General features: G+C 37.4%; 1 protein-coding gene across 1 annotated transcript in view; it reads left to right on the forward strand.

The window, feature by feature from the left end:
- LOC107088562 (neuroendocrine convertase 2-like) overlaps positions 1–23,776 on the forward strand; it is a 319,033-nt gene that overhangs the window by 75,035 nt on the left and 220,222 nt on the right. The window contains exon 7 of the mRNA XM_015380822.1: positions 7,603–7,708. Coding sequence (XP_015236308.1) covers positions 7,603–7,708 — 106 coding nt within the window. The remainder of the gene's footprint in view (positions 1–7,602; positions 7,709–23,776) is intronic.

A 23,776-nucleotide genomic window follows, 5' to 3' on the forward strand; every position in this document is an offset into this window, starting at 1 on the left:
TAATGATATACACATTTACGAGTACATGTGTATATCATGTGTATTACAACTGTACTTGTACAAATCCCAAATTAATAAGTACGAATCTACACTCTCTTGAAGCAGTCACACAAATTACCAGGTGGTGGAGGTAAAGCACCTGAAGATTCTTCATCAATCAGCTTTAAATGAGAAGAAGATGAAGAAAAAAAAATAACCATCTACTGAACATTATTGTCACTACCCCATCTGTCCTGGGAGCACAACCCGTACCATCAGTTCATTTGCGCATGTGCAACCAGATATATATCCGGGTCAACCTCGATTTTACTTTGTAAAAAAGACCTACCGGTAAATTAAATTTTCCTTCCCTAAAAACAGTAAGCTCACTAAACTACAATGTGTTACAGGTTGATGATGTATTTCCTGAGTAAATAAATGCTTTAAAATCCTTTCTGTTTGATCACTCGTCTCTGCCCGATCTGCACCGGAACGTTACTTCTGGGAGCTAACTTTTTTGGCTTTGAATTTAAACATAAATCAAGTCTTTTTGAGATTTATGTTTTCCTTTCATGTTAACATTATGGTATATAGTGCAAAATCTAAAGAAAAAAACAACTGAATTGCAGATAAACTTGGTTTAATCATATTTTGCCGAACTACTCCGAGCATTTCTGACGATGACGTCAGACAAGCTGTTTAACGTAGAAAATGTAAACAGCATCAAATGGTCTCAGAAAAGCCATAAAATATGTTTTCAAGATGTGTATTAGCATTGTTTAGTGATTTTTAGATGAAAATAAGTACTTTACACTATTTATGGCGACCTGGATGAATATCTGTTTGCTGATGCGCAAATGAGCCGATTGTACAGATCATGCTTCCGGTGTCATAGCCTTAGACAACTTTTATTGTCGTTTTTTAAACACTCTGTTTTTACAAAATGAAAATTCCTTTTGAACAGCTTTCAGACACTACAGATCATGTAGTGACATTTATATCTTTGCTGAAATGTTGCTTAAAACACATGCACAGTATAACATTCATTTAATGGTTCTGGTTAATGCTGGTTGGTCCACAACCTTCAGGAGCATTATAACAACTTCATCAGGGGTAATAGATTTGCAAATGCAATCGTGATGTATACTTGTATAATTAATTATAATACATTATATAAACTGAATTAAAGGTATACTATGCAACCGGTGTTGATTTTCGAGCGAGGCTCCCCCCAGAGGGCGAAAGTAAAAGTGCACTGTCATAAATATGCTCAGCTGTTCTCCTGGTTTCTCCGTCAAGCCAGGCGAGGTTGTTTTGAGCTTAGCAGACAGGCGAACACAACGAATCACCATGTCTACTGCGGTAAGTGACTATTTTGTTCCAATTTTCGAGTTTGAAAATTCTCGCTGGTTCCGCCATGATAACTGCACAAATATCGCCACTGCGCTAGCAATGGGCATGCCTTTCACTGGGGGCGTGTAGCAGTTCTCGCCGTTATGCAAGACCGACTCTCACGATGCACGAGACTTCTGAGCCTGTGGGTGCGGGCCGAGGGCTCCTGCAATTGCAAGTACGGTATTTCCCCTACAGACCACCAGGGCGGCCAAGAAAACCTTTGTTCGATTTGAAATGACTCATTTAATCATCCAAAACGTTATGGAACACATTAATTAACTGAAAAATGTTGCATAGTATGCCTTTAAAGATGTATACTCATAATTAATGATTTTTGCAAATAGGTCACTTTGAAACTTCTCTTTGTAACTTCTAAACTTGTATTCTAACAGATAAAATTTTAAATGACACAAATACAAATCTTGAATTTATTCACCTTCTTTTTGGTTAAAGTTCACATCAAGAATGAGGAATTGTGTTGGGCTTAGGGTTAAAGAGACTTCATGCTATGATGGCAGATAAAGAGTCTATATGAAAACCATATTGGAGAGGAAATTACAACTGGTATACCAGATTTAGCGTTGCACCGCCCATCACCAGTCTTTTTTTGTCATTCTGCCGTCGTTAAATATTACATTATGATTTCAATGGAGTCGGCCAGGTTTCAGTGAAAGGAACTCTTACTGCTGCAGCATTTAAAGACATCAGAGACAATTTATCATCCATGATTAAAGCAAAGTCAATAAGGACATGCGAGACTTATGTGTGGAGGAATTAAATGGACAGACACAGAGCCCTGATCCCAGCTCGTTAGAGCATCTCTGGGATGCATCAAAGGAGATACTACAGTTGTTCAACACTACAAATGCTCACCTGAAATAAAATTATCACTTATTTCTATAAACACACTAAAGCTGTTACAGCCACTAATGATGGGGCTCATGTTCAGCCCTATTGGTTAAGCATTTACCGTAGTATTATTTTTCCGCCTGCTGTTCTTTTTCTTTTTTTCCACTAATTTTCCATCCTTTAGACAAATTTACTTCCTGAATTTCCCAACTCAAATCAGCCTCTGCCACACACTAATGTCATCAGCCGGGTCTCATCGTCTTTTCATACCTTACTCTTTGCAGCTTTGTCAATTTGGGTGGAGGTTTGACGGGACCCAAATGCAGACACTGAAGCTGAAGTGGTTTCTGGAAGATAACAGAAGCAAAAATCCAAAAACATCAATTCACAAAATCAACACAAACTGAGAACCAGGAATACTTACAACAAAGGGGCAAAGAAATGACGACAAACCAGCAACAGTGACTGAGCAGGAGATGCATATATGGGAAAGAGAAACAAAGACCAGGCTAATCAGCTGATTGGGAGCAGGTGTGAACAGAGGAGTCTAGAAGGGAGCTAGGGAAAAGGAGACGAACACAAGAGGGCAACCAAGAAATATCTAAGAACTCAAATAAAATCAAAAATAACCAGAATAACACAAAATGGAAATAAAACCAATGAAAAAGATAAAACTTAGACAGAACCAAAACTGTGACATCATTAATCCTTTCCTTTAGTTGTTTTTACCCATTTGAACACGTATACATGAACCAGACTCACTGCTGTCTGGATTCGATTTTTGCACTGTCCTCAGACTATTTTAACGGACTCCTAAAACCTGAATTATTTTGCATTTGACTCCTCTACTTCTTTTCCTCATGAAAGTGAGCCACCTCCCTTAGAAAGCCTGAGTATTAGGCTACCTTCACACTGCAGGCCTTGATGCTCAATTCCGATTTTTATTGTGAAATCCGATTTTTTCGCGTTGCCGTTCTTATTTCCAAATATATGTGACTTGTATGTGATCTCCTGTGGGAACTACAGTCGTACAAGGCATGTGTCCTGCATGCACAGTAGAGGACGCGATAACGTCACAGGCCAGCATGCTCTGTGTTTACAGAAGTAAATATGGATGGTAGTGCCAGCGCGCATCTAGCGGTCTTTTTCAACCATAAAAACACAATCTTTTCAATATAGTTAAACATAAATACTACTCTCTGCACCATCATCCGCCATGGTTGTTGTTTTTCTTGCCGCTTCTGCGCAGCAAGACGCATAATAATGACCTTTGTCGGGTATTAATAGCGTTCAGATTGGATGAATATGACCTGGCCGTTTACACACAGGTCACATTTGAAAAGATCAGATTTGTATCGGATGCAGGACCACATAGCCAAGTGGCCTGGTCGCATATGGGCAAAAAAATCGGATTTGGGTCACTTCAGGCTGCGGTGTGAATATAGCCTTAGTGATGGGTTAATGAGGCATCTTGAAGCGTTTCGACACTTTGCCAAACTGTATCAAAACTGCGTTGATACTGTGTTATGGAAACCACCTGCTGGATATTTAAAGACACTGCAGGCAGCTAATTTGACAGACTAAACTGAATTGATTTGATGACCTAGCACAATGATTTAATTTAAGATATTCAAGGTTATATTGTATTATTTTATATCTATGTTTAAATTCAAAATATATTCAAAATAAAGATGCAGCCATAAAATAATGTGAACAACTATCATGACGTGAAAATTTAAGGGAAAATGAGAATGAGGATGTTGAAGACCAGGATTTCAAATATATTTTTTTAAAACAATAAGTACAGAAAAAACAGGAAATAAACTAAATTCAGATAAGTTTAATGAGATAACTGAGAGGAAAAGTACGAAAAAAACAGAAAATTAAAAAGCAATGGCTGAAACGTTCCTATTCCTTTTAGGCGGCTCCAAAATTCTTGATCATTTTAATGATAAACAGCAAAAGATGAGAAGTTTTTTTTTTTTTAGCAGATTCATCATGTTGACAGAAACACAGTTTAATGAGTCAGTCAGTTAGAAACAACACCTGTATCTGTCACATGACTTTCTTGAAACGAACCACAAACACCGATACAGTGTTTTGCTCTATGGGCTCCACGCATGCACAGCATTGGTGTTGCTGGACCCACCAATACTGAGTATAAGGAATGGTATGTCACTATTAAAGTTCAAGTTTTTTTTATATTTGTGTAAAAGTGCTTAGATACCAAAGAGAAAGCTGGAACTGGTAGATTGTAGTTCTTTATTATACTTTAGTTTTATTGTAAGTCTTTGCTCCTGCACAGCATACCTGCATGTGTATGAAGTGAATTATCATTCATGATGCTTCTCTATAGGCTTATTTCTAAGTATGCCTTTATGTGTGCATACATTAGGATGAGTGTGTTTGAGTGCGTCTCCCCTAGAGCCGGTCTCAGTGTTCCGGTGGACGTTAGTCTGCTAGCAGCCTCCATTCATCTGCTTTATTCGTTCACACTACAAAGCATTGCAGCTCCCCAGATGCTACCAACCAAACGCACAAACAAATACACACTCACGCACATTAAACACAATCCCCCAACTGAGACGGGTTTTTTTATTGTTGTTTTTTTCTCCATTGTGCCTTTTCTTCCTTTCTTATTCTCTTAATCATAGCAACAGTTAAAAGACTCACTTTGAATATCAAATTGGCTGCGTTTGTCTGTGTGAGTGTTTTTCTGTGTGGGTGAGCAGGTTTTGGGATTGCGTTGACATTTCTAGTTAGACTGTGCGAGCGCGGCCTTTACACGCTGCCTTTAAGTGTTTTTTTTTTTTTTTTTCTCCTATGCCTGTGAGCGAGCTGCATGTTTGCATTGGGATGCAACATTAAAGATGTATTATCTGATCAAGTGAATGTATGTAGTTTGTTGGGCTAGTCAGGCTCTGGGGAGCTGCTGCTGTGATGGGTGTTTTGCCTCACCATGGTGGTGTTTTTTTTTTTCTTTCTGTGTTGTAATGCACAGATTTCCCTGTGTGGGTGGATTTGTGGTTTGAGGTGAGGAGGGGAAATCTGTCTCAGTGAGTTGTCCGTGAACTTACTAAGTTCCTTATGGCGCCTTGAAACCATATTTAGCTGAAGGTGCATACGCCATCCCTTATATAAACAAAGGATTCTTTAGTATATATATATATATATATATATATATATATATATATATATATATATATATATATATATATATATATATTTCAACTGAGTTATTTATGTATTAAATGACATGTACTGAAAGTGGGAGTTTATGGATGCAATCAAACTGCCTGAAAGGATCTTGACTGTTAGATTTTGTGGGCAGACGATTGGAGACACGTATGGCTGCAGCTTGGAGACCAATGTTGTAGCGCTTGTCACTACCCAATCCGTCCCGGAAGCACGATCCGTCCTGCATGTACATCCAGATATACATACCTCGATTTTATTTTGTTAAAAAGACCTAAATGCCGTTTTTACCATCCCAAAAATCTTAAGTCTACTAAAATATAATGTGTTAAAGGTTAATAATGTATTTCCTGAGGAAATAAATGCCTTAAAATCCTTTCTGTTTTATCACTCGTTTCTATCTGATCTTTTGTCTTAACATTATTGTATATAGTTCCTAATCTAAAGAAAGAAACACCTAAAATGCAGAAAAAGATGGTTTAAACATATTTTGCTGGACTGCTCGGAGAATGTCCGATGATAACGTCAGAGAAGCAGTTTAAGGTAGAAAATGTAAAAAAAAGCATTAAAAATGTCTCACAAAAGTCATAAAACATTTTTAAAGAATTTTATAAGCGTTCTTTAGAGAGTTAAGGATAGAAATTAGTAGTTTTATATCATAATTACATTATTTATGGACACCGGATGTATATCTGTTTGCGCGTGTGGAGGACAGATTGTGCTTCTGTGACGGATCGGGTAGTGACAGGGCTCGCCTAATGGCCACGTCTGGTGAAAATTAGGCTATGGCTTAGTGTCTTTGCCTTTCAAAACGAGACGTCACCTAACAAATCATTCTCACTTGTTTTTTTTTTTTAGTTTATCAAACGTCCTATGTTACAGCGTACTCTGTGACCCATCATGTATTATGACTCGAGGAGGGGGTGTTTTGGACTCTCTTCACCATTCTGCTGTCTACTAACCCTAATGTCACCTAAACCATCAAAAAATGTCTAAAGCAATGCTGTTGCCATAACAGTCTGTTATTGTTTCTAGCTACATGGTAGAGAAACAGAAATGTGACCATCTGAAAAAAGGAAAGGTTTTGATAAGTAAGAGCATAAGTGTATGGCAAGCTATGTTGATATTAAATTTGTAAGGCAATTATATACTCTTCAAATTAAACAGATAAATTCATACTAGTAATTAAAATTTAAAGCAATAACAAATTAAAACTTACTAAATTATAATTTTGTAAAATAAAATATTGATTTTGAGTTGTTTTTTTTTAAATTCTAAAATAAAAAAAATGTCCCAGACAAATTAAAGTACCTTTCAACAGGTGCAAAATTGTACTTCAGGAGCTCTTGCTGACTGCCTGCAAGTGAGTCTGATTATTGGAGCTGCCCCTTTTTGTAAAATAGAGACAGGGGTGTTGATAGCAAGGTGGACTAATTTTAGCATCCTTCCAGGACTGATGTGAATACAGGAGGAGGACCAAAATCACATTCCATGGACAGTAAGAGTGGACATGGGGGCATTTCTGATTTGAAAAACAAACCCACCTGAAAAAAGCAAAAATACAAGCCACTCTAAAACTAAAGATTTTAGGTGTTAATAAAGCCAGAGACTGTTTATAACAGCACTAATATATATGTTTTCAACAAAAAAGATATAACATTGGTGAGAATAAAAATAAAATGTGAAATTTGATTTTTATAAAAAAAAATCAAATTGTAATACAACATTTGAACACATAAAAAAATAGAAAAACTAGAAAATTACTTGGAGAGTGCAAACCTTTGCTAAGTAGCTCAGTTCTCTTGACATATTGTGCCTTCCACCTTGTATTCACAGAATTCTCTAAAATTTCAGCAAAATCCATCCATAACTTTTTATGTTATTAAAAAAAAGACAGACTAAACATAGCAGAGGAAAACCCCTTTGCTGGAGGTAAAATTTTAATATCTGAAAAGTAGATTTTAAAAGAAATCTGACAAAACAATAAAAGATTTATTTCTGGATTGCATTTTTTTTTCCAAATTTCATTTTACAAACTGTGTTTTTCTCTCACATTTTTCATTTAACAAGTGCCTTGCTTGCATTAATTGATGAATCAAAATTCCCTCCATACTAATGCATGTAAACGGTGAATGAATAAAGGTTTCAGAGTCTTAGTAAAATTGTGTGTTTGTTCCTGTTCAGTTTGCACAGGGTGAATACAACCTCAGCGGGTTTGACCTCAACCTGATGCCAGTTTGGAAGAACAACATCACTGGGAATGGGGTGGTCGTCACCATCATCGATGACGGTGAGTCTGACATCATCGTAATAGAGCTGTTAAATGGAAAACGCAGATATTGAAAAATATTAGTTATTATTGTGTTTTTTTGTTTTTTTTTACTTTCGTTGTCAACTTTCGGGTTCGTTTATATAAATGGACACAGCATTGCTGTAAAAAGAAAAAGAAAAAAACAGGCATGTTGTCACCTTTGACCTAGAGTGAAGAGTGTGAATGATTTATCTAAGCTCCTCCGGCAAACCCAAGCTGCACCACCACCTTACCTCCATCATCTTCGTTTCAGTCACGCCACAGTGACAATTCATTTCTCTCTGATTGCTGGGATATCTGGCAACAAGGGAAATGAGAGAGCAGCATCTTATGGGCTCATTCATCAAGAACTAATTGAACCCTCACTTGTCTCGAGTGCTGATAGAGCGGGGTAGTCGTTGGAGTGTATGTGTGGGTGGGAAGGTGTGTTTGAGCCACTGTCTTTTTTGCAGTCGAAGAATCTTTGGGTTTCCATAATCAAAGAGTTATCAGAAGCAAATACTATTTGCTTTCTGATTTTTTCCACTTGTTTGTATTTTTTATGTGTTTATGTGGGAGCAGCATGTTTTTAAAGCTATATATGAGAGAAGGCCTCTCATCCCGGTGTGCAGCGGAATGAGAAGGGTGAGGAGTTAGGTGTAGGATTACGGATTACATAGAGTTTAAGGTTAGGCCATAAGGATGAATGGAAAATGAATGCGCGTTGAAGCAAAGTCCTTGCAAAGATAGAAAGGTATGGTGCATGTTTGTGTGTGTGGGTAGAGGCGAAGGGTGGATGCAGAGTGAGCACGGCAGTGAGAGACTGAGAGACAGAAATTATATTGGAGAACGATACAGAGAGAAATGTCAGGAGATGGCAAAAACAAACGGGATTCAGAGAGGCTGCTGGTGTTAATGTATGTGTATGAGCATGGCTGAGTGGGTGCGTGAGAGAGAGAATTAGACTTGCACCAGTGAATCTCCCCTCCTCTGAGGCTATTGTACTCCGCTCCACCTCTCTGTATTGATTCCACTGGGCAGGAGCTCCCTCGCTCTTTCTCTTTCACTCTGTCTTCCCTTTCTTCTGTTTTCCTTTATCATTTTCCCGCTCTCTCTTTGTTAACTAGACGGAGACGTTTTTTCCTCCTTCCTTGCGTTCTGTCTTTCCTTTTCGTGTCTTAGCCCCGTCTTTCAGGGTCTCTGGCTCTCGCAGCTGAAGGATCATGTTCACTCTCACCTTTAGCCAACCTTTCAATCGATGCCTATTGATTTTAATATCACAATGAAATAAATTATTTCTCTTTGAGTGAAAGCGTCTATGACTCAACCCGCCATAGTGTCTTTCTCCATCTCTGTCCTTCAGCTCTACCCCTTTGTTTTAGAGGTAATGTAATTGGTATCTGAGACTGATCCTCTTAAAACATTGAATCACATTTAGTATGCCACTTTCAATTTATACAGCCGTGTCTCGGTTAGCTCTGAGTCTCTATTTTACAAAAGGCTCTCTCAGAAAGGCGCCATTTAGATATACCTGGTTTAGTTTTATTGCTTTGTCTCCTAAATTCTTGTTCTTATATAGGGAGACATTTTTTCCAATTTTCCTGAAAGCAAATAACACATCTCAGAAAAGGAAATAAATAAATAAATTATTTCAAAAATAAAAAAAACATCTCTCAACTCAAAAAGGGCTTTGAGAGTAATTTATAGTATGACCAAATGTTATAATTTTTTTTTTCAATTCTGGAAGAAAACAAAATATACAATTGTAATTTTCAGAGTGTTTTTAGATTCTGTTTTTTTTTTCTTTTTTAAAGTGTTTTTAAATATTGGAACAAATATTTCACAGTATTAAATAATAGCACAACCAGGTGTGTAATTCAGATCCATGCAGGGCAGGAGGAAACTCTGAGAGTCTACCTTAAGCCACATAGGATTTTTTTTTTTTTAATGTCTTTTGATTTCATTATGTTTATTTATTCATGTTTATTCATTTATGTTTACTGGAACCACAATGACAAAAAAAAGGTACAAGTATTTAGGTTGATGTGGATCCTCTGTTCAGCTTGTTTGGACTGAAAATTATTTAAATTAATTTAAAAAAGTGTTTTGAATGTTTTTTTTTATAATATTAATAAATTAGGTTGTGACGCTGTCAGTTAAAATGAGAGAAAGTGAAAAAAGTGTAGTGCAAACTCAGATTATAATGTGATCTTAATGCAAAAAGTTGACTTAATTTTCAGAGTTTAGTATAAGTCAACTGAAAAAAACAAAGCGGGAAAGTGGTTTACTGTAAGAGGTCAATCAGCACTGAGGCTGATGTCTTTGCCCGCTATTGCTACACAGACTGACACATTGCAGAGTGGACTGAAGAATGAAGCCTGATTATCAAAACGAATAAACTTGAAAGGTTTTGTAAAAAGGAGACGTTCTCAAGCTTGATTTTATCAACATATTATATCTTTAGGATATAAGGACACCTAACATTATAACTGGATTACCTACTAAACCCCTTACCTCATCAATGTGTTTAATATGCACATGTAAAGTTATGGTTGCAGTTAAACACCCCAAACGCCCACTCTAGTTTCAGTATTAGCTTCTAGTTTTTGTCACGTCTTTAGAAATACTTCGACACATGTTAGTTAAAGACAGTATTTTATAGCTGATGCTCCACTGAGGGATTGATGTAACCCTGACATCAGCACCCAGCAGTATATACACTCATAATTTAGAACGTATGCATCGGCTGAGCTCAGAGCTGCGATCAAATGTTTTATGGCTGATTATGAAGACTAAGCATAGAGCTGTATAGAAACAGAGCTGTATGTCTGATGCTCTACGACCCCAGCTGATTGGCTTAATAGGCTGTGTCCTTACAGTACATGAAGTATTTACTGCAGTGTCTGCTGGTGTTTCAATGGTAGTAAATCTGTCACATTGGTTTAGATAATGATCTTGTTTTATATCCAGTACACAAAAGGCGAAGCATAAATTCCTCTCAATTGCTCGTATTGTAAACTTTATCTCATTTTTGCACAGAAATGCTGAGGGTGTTTTAATATCTTAAACATGTGACTCAGTCGCATTTAAAACAGGCAAACGTAGTGTAGAAGAGATTTTTCTTTGTGCTCTTTATCAAAGTTTTCTTTAATCTATCCGTATAATTTTAAGTCGCCCATCTGAGTTTATACCTTAAAAAAGCATCTTTAAATGCATCTAAAGCTAAAGGGTGTTCGGGAGGGGTACCTCTACTAGATAATCTCATCTTGACATAATTATATATATATTTTTTCAGGCTTAATCAGATTAAATGAATATTTCTGAAATTTTTACTCCAGTAAATAGATTTTCTCTTTCTGGATTTCCCTGTATTCAAATCTAAATACTAAATGCTAAATAAAAAGAGCCCCACAGCATGAGACTTCAACAGTCTCACAGTGGTCATTTAGGCCCCGTCTAAATGTAGCTGGGTTTGAGCGTATACAAGCTTCTTGGTTGGTTATGGGTCCCTTTAAGAAAAATTGGATTACATTTCAAACCAGCTCTGTCTTGATACACATGACCAGCTCTGGCATGTTTGAACATGCTAGCCAATGCAGCCCCCAGCACCCTTAAAATGCATGCAACGACACAACCACATCATTGGACCTTTATGTTGCATTTCTGTTTTAGAATCTATGTTAACTGTGGATTTTAAACTTATTACTTGTTGCTCCTTCTTCATTCCCTAAAAAAGCAGTTTTAAACTTGGTTTAAATGCCACTTCTTCCTTCCTTCTTCTACCCTCTTTACATGTATGGCAGCAGTATTGCACCACCCACTGGCGTGGCATATGTGTAACAATGCATATTACAGTAGACTTAGAAGAAATTAATTGTCGTTTTGCATACACAGAGTGTGTAAAAAGTGAAATTTTGTTTGTACAGCTCTCATGACATTTCCATTTCTGACAGTGCAGCAGTGATCAAATGTAAACATTGGGAGAAAAAAAAAACATGTTGCAAAAAAACGCATCAGTTTGGTCAATTTGATGTAGAGACTGTGATATGATTTAGAGTTTTTTTTTTCAAAATTCAGCTTTTATTTTTCATTTTTGTCTTAGAAGCATTGTTGGCTTCAGACAGTTTCATCTTTACATTTAAGCTTTTCTGATCAGACATCTTATCCAACTTTGTGTGGATGCAGTCTTAGATTGTTTTCTCCCCCCATTACATACAGTATGCGTTAGGTCAAGCTATCCTTGCAGGGACTTCCCAGTGATTTCCATTCATTTTGCATGCAATTTTATGGCCAAACCCAGACCCCTACCCTAACCGTAACCATTATTAGTTCATACCTACCCCGAAACTTAATCTGAACTTTACTCACACCTTAGTCCCAAACTCCCAACCCAAAATTAGAACTTGTTCCAAGTTAGTCCTAAAAATGTAACATATTACAAGAAAATTACCTTTAAGCTATCTCTACAATGTAGTAAATACATAACCATTCGGACTTCTGTTGATTGAGGATATTTTTTGATTCAAATGTTGCACATAATATATGCAATTGTTGAAATAGGAAATAAGAATAATTTCCTTTCCCATTGAGCTCCGTCCCAGTGTTCACGGGGATGGACGTCTGTGTCTTCAGCAGGCGTAGAGCTAACAGAACTGGCAGCGTTGCGAGGCAAGGGCTCAAACATGTACGGCTGGAAGCCTTCTACACCAAACCAAGCTTCTGCCACCCTGGCGTCCTCTTCCACAACATCTTCGTCCCCGCTTTCCTCCTCTAAATAAAAAATGTATGACGGAGGAGACTCATCCAAGACCTCCGACACTAAACTCTCCTCCTCTTGCATGTTTCCGCTGTCCATAGCGTTCCTTGACAGTGTCGTTTCTAAGTCACCAATTTAGTGCTACTTGGTCCCAATGGAATTTCCAATTGGGAACCTACTAGCACTAACTTGCTAACTGGTTAGCAAGATGCTTTTGACAATCCGGCCACAACCAAACTCGCTCGCCAACCTTCCGCCCACAACAATCCTGCCCTCTTTATAATCGACCAATCACACTCCCTTATTTTATTCGTGTAAAGTTGTGCACCACTCGGGAGAATTCGGAAATGCAACGGTTAGAACAGCCATTTCCCTACAACTTTAATCAAAAAAATAGTTTTAAGAGTAACTTTGCTGTTTTCTCAGGGTTTTTCCCCCAAACAGCTTTTTTTATTAGATTTTTTCATAATGTATTTTTTCGATTTTTAGCTTTTTTTAAACAGATTTTTTCAAATTAATTTTCATCAAAATGTTCTTGTTTAGATTCAGTTTTGCAAAAGTTGTAAGAGTGAGTTACAGAGGTGAAGCGAACATAATCGCTAAAACACAATTTCAAAACAAAGAAATTTATAAAACTTAATCTGAAAAAGAGAGATGTGAAAAAATAAAATAAGAAAGTCAAAACGGGAAAAAAAATCATTTGTAAAGACGAATCATATAAAACAGTAAAGTTTTGCATTTCTTTAAAGATCCCACACAAAAAATATTTTTATTTTTTTTTATTTTTCATATGATGAAATTAACTTTTAGTTTTTTTCATATACAAAACGTGTTCTCTGCTTGCAAAAATAGTGAAACCAAATTCACTCCATTGACTTCTTAAAGTGTTCTTTCACTGGCAGTATTTTCTCTTTGCCTCTCATCCATAAAGATTTGTGGAGTTGACAGCAAATAGTTTTCCGGTCAACAGATTGTCTCCCATAAGCTGTGGATATCTGCTGCTCACCATATGCCTCTTGGCTGCTTCTTTGATTAAGAAGCCGGTCATACCTCTCTGCGTTCAGACCTGACGGACCACCACACGCTCCTGTTCATGCTATTTTTAGCTCAACCTAAAAGCTTTTTTCATTCAGACAGTTTTTACTCCAGGCTCATGAGGGGGCGATAATGTGCCGCTTTATACACTGTGTGCACAGAAGAGGAGGGGAGAAAAACAAAGTAAAAAAAGAAGCAATTCCTCACCAGATTATTGATGTTGTTTTTGTATCCCTGTTGTCCCTGAGAGATAAATGGTCCAGACTGAAAAAAACAGCAGAATTTCTTCTTCTGACTTTCCAGCTCGGATGAAGCAAACTAAGACCCATAGTAGACCCTAGTGGATTCGGATGTTTAATTAAATCAGTCCAAATGAGAGGTATATAATTTATGATATAGGTGCATTTCTATTTCCGATTTGGTGCATCAAAGTTGAGGGGTCCAAATAAAAACTGTGTTAGTTTTAAATTCATGAAATGTTAAAAATATTTCCCTTTTTCTTCAATGTACCATTGATAATTGTTGGTCTGTGATGCAGAATTCCAATGTGGATGTCTCCGGTTATGGAGTGAATTTTGTTCCGTTATTGCTGCAAGCAAAGAACTATAATTATATTACATTTCTCATGGTTTTTAAGGGGTAACAGTTTTTTTTTAAGACACTTATGAAAAAAAAACGTCAGAAATGAAAGTTTGAAATACTTCTTAAACAAAACAAGGTTTTTAAGTGTAAGTGTTCTGTTTTCTAAATTAGGTTTTTTTCAGCTTATTTGATTTCTTTTTTAATATGTTTTTTTTTTTTTTTAGATTAAAGGTTTAGTGGAGGATATTTTTTTTCCGGGTGGATCATCTAAGTAAGTGGTCCTTCTAATTGTCAGTCATTCTGGTGATATGTTTACGTAAGGCTGTTGTAGGTACCAGATCTGCTTCGGGTCCTGCGGATGCCAGTGACGTTACGCTACATGATTGGCTGAACGTTTCCACATGATGTAAAACATAGTGGTTGCCCAGACAATGATAACGACATCACGCAGCGTTAGCGGGTCTAATGACCTGCCTGTCCCTGCTTTGAGTGAGTCTGACATAGTGGAAAAATTGCAAATCCTCTTTTGGAAAGTAAGTATGATTTATTTAAGGATCTGACCCAAAATGCAGTAAACCACTCAGAGACCAAGGCAAACATTTGAAAAGGTTTATTGTTTATTGATAAAACCAGTGGGGGTTGGATTCAGGAAACTCAGTGTACTCAGAGGGCTGGTGAACCGGAACTGGAAGGGAGGAGGGAAGTTCACAGAGGTGAGTTCAGGTACCGTGGGAATCTTGGTTGCCGTAAGGATAATTCTAATCAGGGACTCACGTTTGGGAGGGTTCTTCTCACGCTTCGAATCCAGTCTGTGTGGGTTGCCCTAGTGAAGGGGGGACTCGTTGGAGAGCCGACAGGTAGACCTTCGTTGGACCCAGAGGAGTATGAGAGGACTGTCACTCGGAAATCCAGGAGAACTGAAACCAACTTGTGGAGGTTTATCCCCTGCTCAGTGTGAGACTCAAACAATCCTTCCAGTGGAACAAGGCCAAAAATCCAGCTTGCAGGATGACATCCTGCCGAAAAGGCAAAAACAAAAAAACAAGGTTAGGCTCAGTGAAAACAAAGACTCAGTTAGACTCAGCAAAACTCAGCTCGGCTAGAGTACCCAAAACTGGCAAACACTCTGGGCCCGAGGTAGTGACAGTCCACTGCTTAAGTACTCCTCCTGATAATGATCCAACGAGACGCAGGTGTGCAGAGAGGACCAAAGAGGACAGGGCGCCACCTGGTGGTGGGGGGAGAGACAAACACAAACAACAGACCACACAAAACTGGATTCCTGACAGTAAGCTTGTATGAGCGATGCAAACGACTTTTTAACAGAGCTTGCCAGGGATAAATGAGCTTGTGCACGCTCTTGCACGTGTTTAATAGGCGTTTCCTCTCAGGAGCGGGTACAGGGTTATGCATTTTGTTTTTTTAAATGGAGTGAGGGGGTCGGTTCAAATATTCGCGAAAATCCTCCACTATACGTTTGAATATGACAAGTTGCATTCTTTTGAAATTGAGTTTTACAGCTCGCATCCTGAGGCCAGGTTATTCCTCTGGAGTTAGGAACAAAGACCTATTTCTATTGGTCTAAATGGACATTAGCAACAACATTGTATTAATCGATGTGAGCAGGCATTTGTACAGTAGTGGGCTTTAAGTGAAAATTTTATATATATATATATATATATATATATATATATATATATATATATATATATTATTATATATTATTTCTGGTTTGTATATTTTTTATGTTTTATTTATGAAGTATGTTTTTATTTTATAATTTTTTTTCTTCAAATTTTCCTTTATAATTTTAATCTACAAAATGTGTTCTTTGTTTGCAACAATGTGGTCAAATCCGTGCTTTTACAAGGTACTGCAGAGATGTGTTGCTGTAGAAATTTTTTTTTTGTTGTATTCACTTTGTATCATTATTGATAAATTGAAGGTCTTCACTCATTGAAGTATTAATGCCAGCTTAGTTTCTCATTCTGTAATAAATATATCATGGAACAAACTAGCTTAACAGACCTGAAGCAACCAAGCTGCTTCAGTATAAATAAAGCCAATTGCATTATCTTTGCCCGGGGGCTGTTTAACTGCTGTTTTCAGCACCGAGTGCCAAGGTTTCTAACTGTGTTATAAGATAAATCTCATCTTCATTGTGTGGCTTAATATCTTTACATCAGTGGCTTTGGATGCTCAGGTTAAGGTAAGCTTTAGGCTGTGGGCCAAAAAGTGGCAGTGTGCTCGTCTGTTTGGTCAAAATGCTACTGTCCGGTCATGTAAAAGTGTCGTTGGCTGGAGGCGCGTCAGAGTCAGCAGTTTTTCCCCCCTCCTTTCCCCCCACCCCCCCGCTGCTCAATCCATCCAGCTGCTGTCACCACAGGGGAGCAGACAATCTATCAAGGCATCGGGATGCATTCTCCTCACCTGCGCCGCGCCTTTAATGAACAGCCAACATGATCCCGGCTGACAAGCAGGAAATGGATGTAATAAAGATTGTTTCTGCATGCTCTTTGCATCCCTGATAAATCACCTCGCTGTGCAACAGATACGGGAGCCACATGGAAATTTGATTTCACACAGCAAGGGGGAGGAAGAAGAGAGCAGTAGGGGTAGAAGAGAGCTGCTAGTAGTGGGGTCACTCTATTTTATTCCTCTTATTTCTTCCAGGGAAGCAGTCGAGCAGGATGCGTGGGAGGGAAAAACAAAAGCAGCGTTTTTGTTTTATGTATTTATTTCTTATTTTCTATCTCTTGATCTTACCTACATTCTGTAGATCTGAGCCTTTACCTCCAATGGTAGATTTGTGGTGTTTGTAGACAGTGCTTTGCAGTGTATTGATAACCCTTAAATTCACTTTATATCAGCTTCCATGTATTTTATTATGGATTTACTGTATGGGAAAGAAAATAAAACACACAACATTTATTTAGAGAATCAGAACCATTTTTACGTTGGAGAAATGTTACAGATCCGCTATTCAAATGGAAGAATCCAATCACTAGATCAATCTGCCATTTAAGGAAGAGTTGCAAGTAGAAAGTCATAAGGCTTTTGTTTGGTAAAAGTACATATAAAATAAACTCCTTTTTTAGAAACTGAAAAAAGATTTTATTTTTTGTAAACCTTTTATTATAACTTGAATGAAAACCTTTATTACAAGGTTATTGTTTGAATTTGAATGATTCGAATTTCAATTCTTTGTTTTATTTATGGTTCCTATCAATTCTCTATTCCGATTCTTTTATGAGGACGTAAAAGCTCACATTTTCAAGCTAACCAAAATTCTGCCTGGATGAAATGGTCTGAATTTCTCAAAGAAATTAAAATGACTTTGTATTAACATTACTATAAATGATCAGACTTATTTTCATTTTCGTGTAAATCTTATGAATTTTCACATAGAGCTTTGTGTTTGAAAAACTCATTCAAACACTAAAACATATATCCAGTGTCTGTTGCTGCACCTACTTATACTGTATAATAAAAATTGTATTATTTCACTTGTTTGATTCGGACTGCGGTACTTTGCGGAAAGTTGGAACTGAAAGGAAAAACCAGAGCAGCAGGAAAGCATCCTGAAAAAATGTACATCCTCAGTGCCTTTCACTCCACCATATTCCATTAAAGTAGACGTGGAAGTAGTTAGAAACAATCAAATTTCATATTTTGTCGTTCTTCGTCGAGCTCAGAATTATTTTTCAAGTCTGGTTGATCCTGTTTATAGTGATTTTCTTTGTGTGTGGAAACAAGGCCAGTATCTGTTAAGACATGAAGTGAGAAGAAGACAGAATAAAAAAGGCTACGTTCTCCCTGCAGAAGGTGTGCCAAGAATTAAAAGGGGGGATAAATTCCCTCAGTGAACCTACCTTATAACACAGAATCAAAGACGAGGCTCTAGGTTCTGTTTAAATATGTTGGCCATGCGCCTAAATAGTATAATCCCATTGCCACTGGAGCATTTCTTTAACTTTTAGCTACATTTTTGAATGCACAAACAGACCATTGCCCACACATCCTTGTACATTCTTCTTTGGTTATAATAGGCAGCTATTATTTCTAATCAGCAGACTAGACATGGAAACTAAAAACCTTTTTTTTTATGATTCCAGGATAAAATGAAAGGTTAGAACCAGTTCCAATAGATTATCGATTCTCATCTTTTCTCCCAAATTATACTACTTAAAACAAAAAAATATTGTGATGTTTAATCAATTGGCCAAAAGAAGAAAAAAACTTTATACAAGTTTAAATAAAAATAATATTGTCTTTAGCTCTCCTGTGTTTTCCAGGTTTACATTTTTTTTTTCTTAAAGTAAATGTTTAAGAAAATAATTTTTTTGAAAACCCAAGATTTTGACCCAAAGAGTTGGATTATCTGGGTTCAATTGACCAATGCAGTCCATTTCCACTTTGTTTAGATTAAATAAAGTTCAGGATATAATGAAACATGCTGTGATATCCCACTTTGTTAAACACACAATAAGACACAAATATCAACACCTTGGGCTGCAGCAGCGACTGCTATAAGACAGCATTACATCCTGCTGCTGTGTAGGTGGAGAGCTGAACTAATTACAGTTGCAATATGAACAGGAAGCAATGTTTGTTAAGCTGCTCCTGAGGAATATTTCTCAATGGCAGAACTGCGGTGGTCCTTTAAATCATTTTTCAATATTTGCTTATATGGGTTTAGCATTCAAAATCTACATGAAGTGCTTTCCAAATTTCTTTATACTACAAAAACAACCCAAGGTTATAGCATTAGGATTTTTTCTTTCTTCTGATAAATCAGCAACCTTACAAGACATTGCTTTTCACCTAAACAGTACACTGAACTGGTAGGAAAACAAAGGCAACAATAAATAAAGCAGCCAAGAGGCTCTTGTTAACTCTGGAGGAGCTTTAGAGATCAACACCTCAACTTAATGGAACAACAGCTAATATTCAACTGTCTATAAATCTGGCCTTTATGAAGTGAAAAGAAGAAAGCTGTTGTTGTAAGAAAAGAAGAAGAAATCCCATGTGGAATTAGTTTGCAGCAGAAGTCACAGTAAAATTCAGGCAGAATGATCAACAAATGAGAAAATACTATGTTTGGTTAAAAAAACTGATACTGCACATATCCAAGGAGCTCAGCATATTACTCAGAGGAGCAATATGCAAAAAAAAAAAAAAAAAACAATATTAGAGAGAAAAAAAAAATAGAGAAAAAAACTGAATAACTAAAGGAATATTTTAGATGAAATATGATATGACGTCACACACCATCACGCTGTGTCATTATACAATCTCTTGTTAACAAGCCAAGCTGGGCTTACATGTACACTACAGTTTAGCCCCTCTCTGCCTTTAAAATGTCACCAGAGCTTTGAAGCATGGAAGCCAAATCTAGTAGTTTCAAACGTTAACCTAAAGGCAACCGTTTGACAAAAAGAAATTCTCTTGCTAATAATATTATACAGACACAAGTTTCTTGCTTCCTCCCTTGACATGTTTCTCTGAAAGATGATGCTATGTTATTGTGTTTATTATTTGCAAATATATGTAAGTGCGGGGTTGCAGCTGGAGTGGAGGTAGAGAGAGGCTTTGTTTGTCACACATCTTGTTGTGGTCTACAGACAGCGGTCTACGTATAGCCCTGCTCATGGGTTAAAATTTTGCTTATAGTTATTTTAACAGACCATTTTTATGTTGAAATGTGTGGAGATGCTTCTCTTCAGCAATCAGGTACAGTGAAGCTGGTCAGAAGCAAGAGTGATATGTGGAGCTTGAGCTTTTTGCATGGAAATCCTGGAGAGTAATCAATAAAAAAGGCTGTAGAAGACTTTAATCCATGTATACATCTTACTGTTTTTCCGTTTCTAAGTCTCTATTAAGTCTCCATTGTTCGTTTTCTATTGCTGTGCCTAACTTTGTTTAATAAATGGATTTTTACCCAAGGTCTTAGATAATATTCATTTGAACCTGGAGAGACTCACGTGGAGAAAAGCTGCAATTAGAAAAGTAAATTTATTTATTCAGGTGGCAGAATTATATTCTTCAAAATATTTCTATCTAAGGAAAACTAGCTGATTGTGAGGTTTGATTGGTTGACTCTCTGCAATCCCATGCACCAAGCACGTATGTAGCAAAAGTAGAGAGGAAAACTCCTTTTTAACAGGAAGAAACCTCCAGCAAAACCAGGCCAATCAGCAGAGGCTGACTGGGGTTCGACAAGTTGGAAGCAGAGTTCTTTGGCACCCTGGCCCCGGGGAGAAGACGTTTATGCTGTGAATCAACATTCGCTTGGATGACTGATTTAGAAAAAGAAATAGAGTAGTCTTTCCCCAGATGAACTGGTGGTGGAATAAGCCAGAAGGTGAGTGGGACTGGGAATAATCTTAGAACGAGGGAGGAGATGGGATGGAGGTGGGTGAAAGTTTGCTTGTGTATGGGAGACAGAAGCTAGGCCAGGAGCTGAATGAAGGGCATCTTGAAAGACGATTTGCTTTGGAGTCGGTAAAACCCTGAGTTGATTGGCTGGCGCTGAACAGAGTAAGCTGGCAGTAGCCAGATTGATATGTGTAGAACTGATTTGAGTTCTACGTTATCAGTCTGGGATGGCTGCCGTTCAGTCTGTCCATTAAGAGGAGAGACGTTTAGTACAATACTTCGAGCTGATTGGGTGACATTCCAGCTAGCACCCGCCTTCTATAATTTGCTTTCAGCCAATTGTAGCAGTGAATCATGATGATTCAGACGTGTGCAGCTTCCTGAGTATTTCCATACTTAGCGGAGTAAACTGATAAATTAAACATTTTCCAAATTCTGTGGAAAGAAAAACGCAGACTTTTTTGCCATCTACAATTACACAAAGCTTCTCTTTGCTCCCTTTTTAAATGAGAAATTATCGCTATTTTAGCTAAAACAGAGTCAAATGCGTTATCGACAGGCAAGTCTTCCAGTGTCATTTGTTCGACCCACTGGGGGTTACGAGATGTATTAGCGGGAGTCTTTCAAGATGGATTTGTTGTGAGACTGAAAACTCAGATCTCGTTAGATGGGGCATCGCAGGTGATTCAGGTGAATCTGATAAGAGTCTTCCAGATTAAATTATTGCTAAAGCTTCATTTTGGTAACATAATGACAAGAAAGACTCGTGATTCTTTATCGGCTCTAGGACTCAGGCAAAGGTTTTCAATTGTAAACATACAGTGTGTTGTATGATTGAATGATTTAAATCAAAACATATCGAGGCTTTAGGGTGACCTTGTAAATGTCTACTCAATTTATTTTATTTTTATAGTGCCTATTGAAATAAATTATCACCACATGCTCATCCACCACATGAAAGCAGATATTTACTTGCATGATGTTGTTGACTCTACAGCAATCCTTCATTCTGAGCATGTAATGTAGCGACAATGGAGAGGAAAACTCCTCCTTTAATAGAAATAGAACCTCCAGCAGAACCAGGATCCGTGTGAGCGGTGTCCTGCCGAGTCTCACTGGAGACATAGACAAACAAACAAACTAAGCCATAAATACTGTCTATGTCAGAGAACGTAATGGCAAACCATAGCTCCATAGGTGTTTTTTTTTTTTTTTTTTTTTTTTTTTTTTTTTTTTTAGAAAAGAAGGAGTTAAGCAGATGAGCTCTGAGCCAGTTTTCATGTCAAAGGGATGACAGAGAGCACATACAGGTTGTGAGCGTAAAGCTGAGTCTATAGCTGTCTAAGAGAGAAACAGGACTAAGCACTAAGATAACAGACCCAACAATATCATCTATATGTGGATGTGCTCCTGGCAGCAGCCAAAGTGATATTTCCTTACAGAATGGTGTCAAAGTCAAACAAGAACCTGATGATGCTACCATGATGAGGACACATGGAAGAACATAAATACCTTGGAATTGGAGAATAGAGATATAATCTTGTGTAGTTGGATGTGTGTATATATATATATATATATAAAACTGTAACTGGAGCGTGTAACAAAAGTAATTTCCCTCTGGGATTATTAATGTATTTCTGATTCTGATTCTGAAGCAGAATGATGAAAAGTGGCCCCTTTGTCCTCCAGCTGCCTAAGCCTATAGCAGCAAAGCTATTATGTTAAATCATGATAACCTGAGTCACTCTGATTAAAGTATAAGCTTTATTAAAAAGCATAAAGTCTAGACTTTAAGTCTATTTGAACATTGGTGTTACAGTAAGACTTGAAAAACAACTGACTGGGCTGTATTTTTTTTTGGTTTAAGTCCTAGGATGTAAAAGATGTGGTAAAGATGAACCACATATTTGGGAATGTTTTTACAAAGTATTCATCATTAGACTACATGCAAATGCACATTACATTGGTTAAAAAGAAAGACAAATTAGAAAGCATATATCATTTTATAATCATTTCTGAGTCACACATTGTTGTGTATCAGTCTATAAAATAAATAAAGGCAGGGATATTTAAGGTTGGAGTGTAATTAAACTATAAACAGGGTATAATGACGTTTTCAAGGTCTCTCCGCTGATTTAAAAACTTTCCAGTCCATCCAAATGATGATTTTGTTGAGAATGATGAACAGATAACATTTGCATACACACACATGCCATACATTACTGTCACAGCTCTGTGCAACACATCTTTCAACTTCAAGCACAAAATATCGGCAGACCAGTCCCCCACATCCTATTGTGCACAAAGTAACAGTCATCTTGCCAAAAAGGCATTCATAGTGTGGAATAAAAGCACAGTGAGAAGAAGGGGGAGGTAGGAAAGGAAAGAAGTAAATAGAGGGGTAGCAAGAAAAATGCATGGGGAATGGTATATAGGAATATAAAGGGAGAGTGAGATTGAGATAGGAAAAGGATGGTGGGGGAGCGTAAGATAGGAGGTGAGAGTGGGGATGCAGATATGGGGGTGGGTGGGTAATTTATGATTTAATCTAATGCGTTCTGGACCTGCTGTAAGTCACACAGACCTCAGCTGGGAAGGCGAGGGAGGGAGAGGTGGAGAAATTGAGAGAGAGAGACATTAACCTTTTCTTGAAGCGAGTGCGGAGCTGTTTTATCTGACCACCATCCACCCCAGTAAAAAAAAAAAAAAAATCTCCTCTGTCTAGCCTCTTTTAATGCTATAGCAACTGCTCTTCAAGGGTTTTCTTCACTCAGGGATTTGTGTGATCCTGGAGTCCTCGACAAGTACATATTGCCTTTAATCACCTGTTGGTGCAAAATTGTACAAATTGAAGATGTTTTACTTGTATAAAATAAAAATAGGTAGAAATAAATACAGTTAAAAAAAAAAAACAACCTCTTAACTCACCAAGTGAGATTTCAGAGGTGGTGAAAAAGAGACACAAAAGAAACCAACACCATTACTAAAACAAATTAAAAATAAAAATACAGAGAATACATTTATTTTAATTTACTGTATTTGGTTTATTTAGCAAACACAATGATGCTGTTCTCCATAAACATTTGACATTGCATCAAATGCTGTAAAAATCTGAATTTGTTTTCTGTAAACAGAAAACAAGATTACGAATATTCCAGCTGATTGTGACATAATCACAGACCACAGTATTAAGCATTGAAAAGCTTGAATTAGGTCTCATTTCATTGTCGTCCGTGGCCACAGGCAATATACACTCACCGGCCACTTTATTAGGTACCCCATGCTAGTAACGGGTTGGACCCCCTTTTGCCTTCAGA

Source organism: Cyprinodon variegatus, unplaced genomic scaffold (assembly GCF_000732505.1).
Source record: "Cyprinodon variegatus isolate N-32 unplaced genomic scaffold, C_variegatus-1.0 Scaffold222, whole genome shotgun sequence".
NCBI lineage: Eukaryota > Metazoa > Chordata > Actinopteri > Cyprinodontiformes > Cyprinodontidae > Cyprinodon > Cyprinodon variegatus.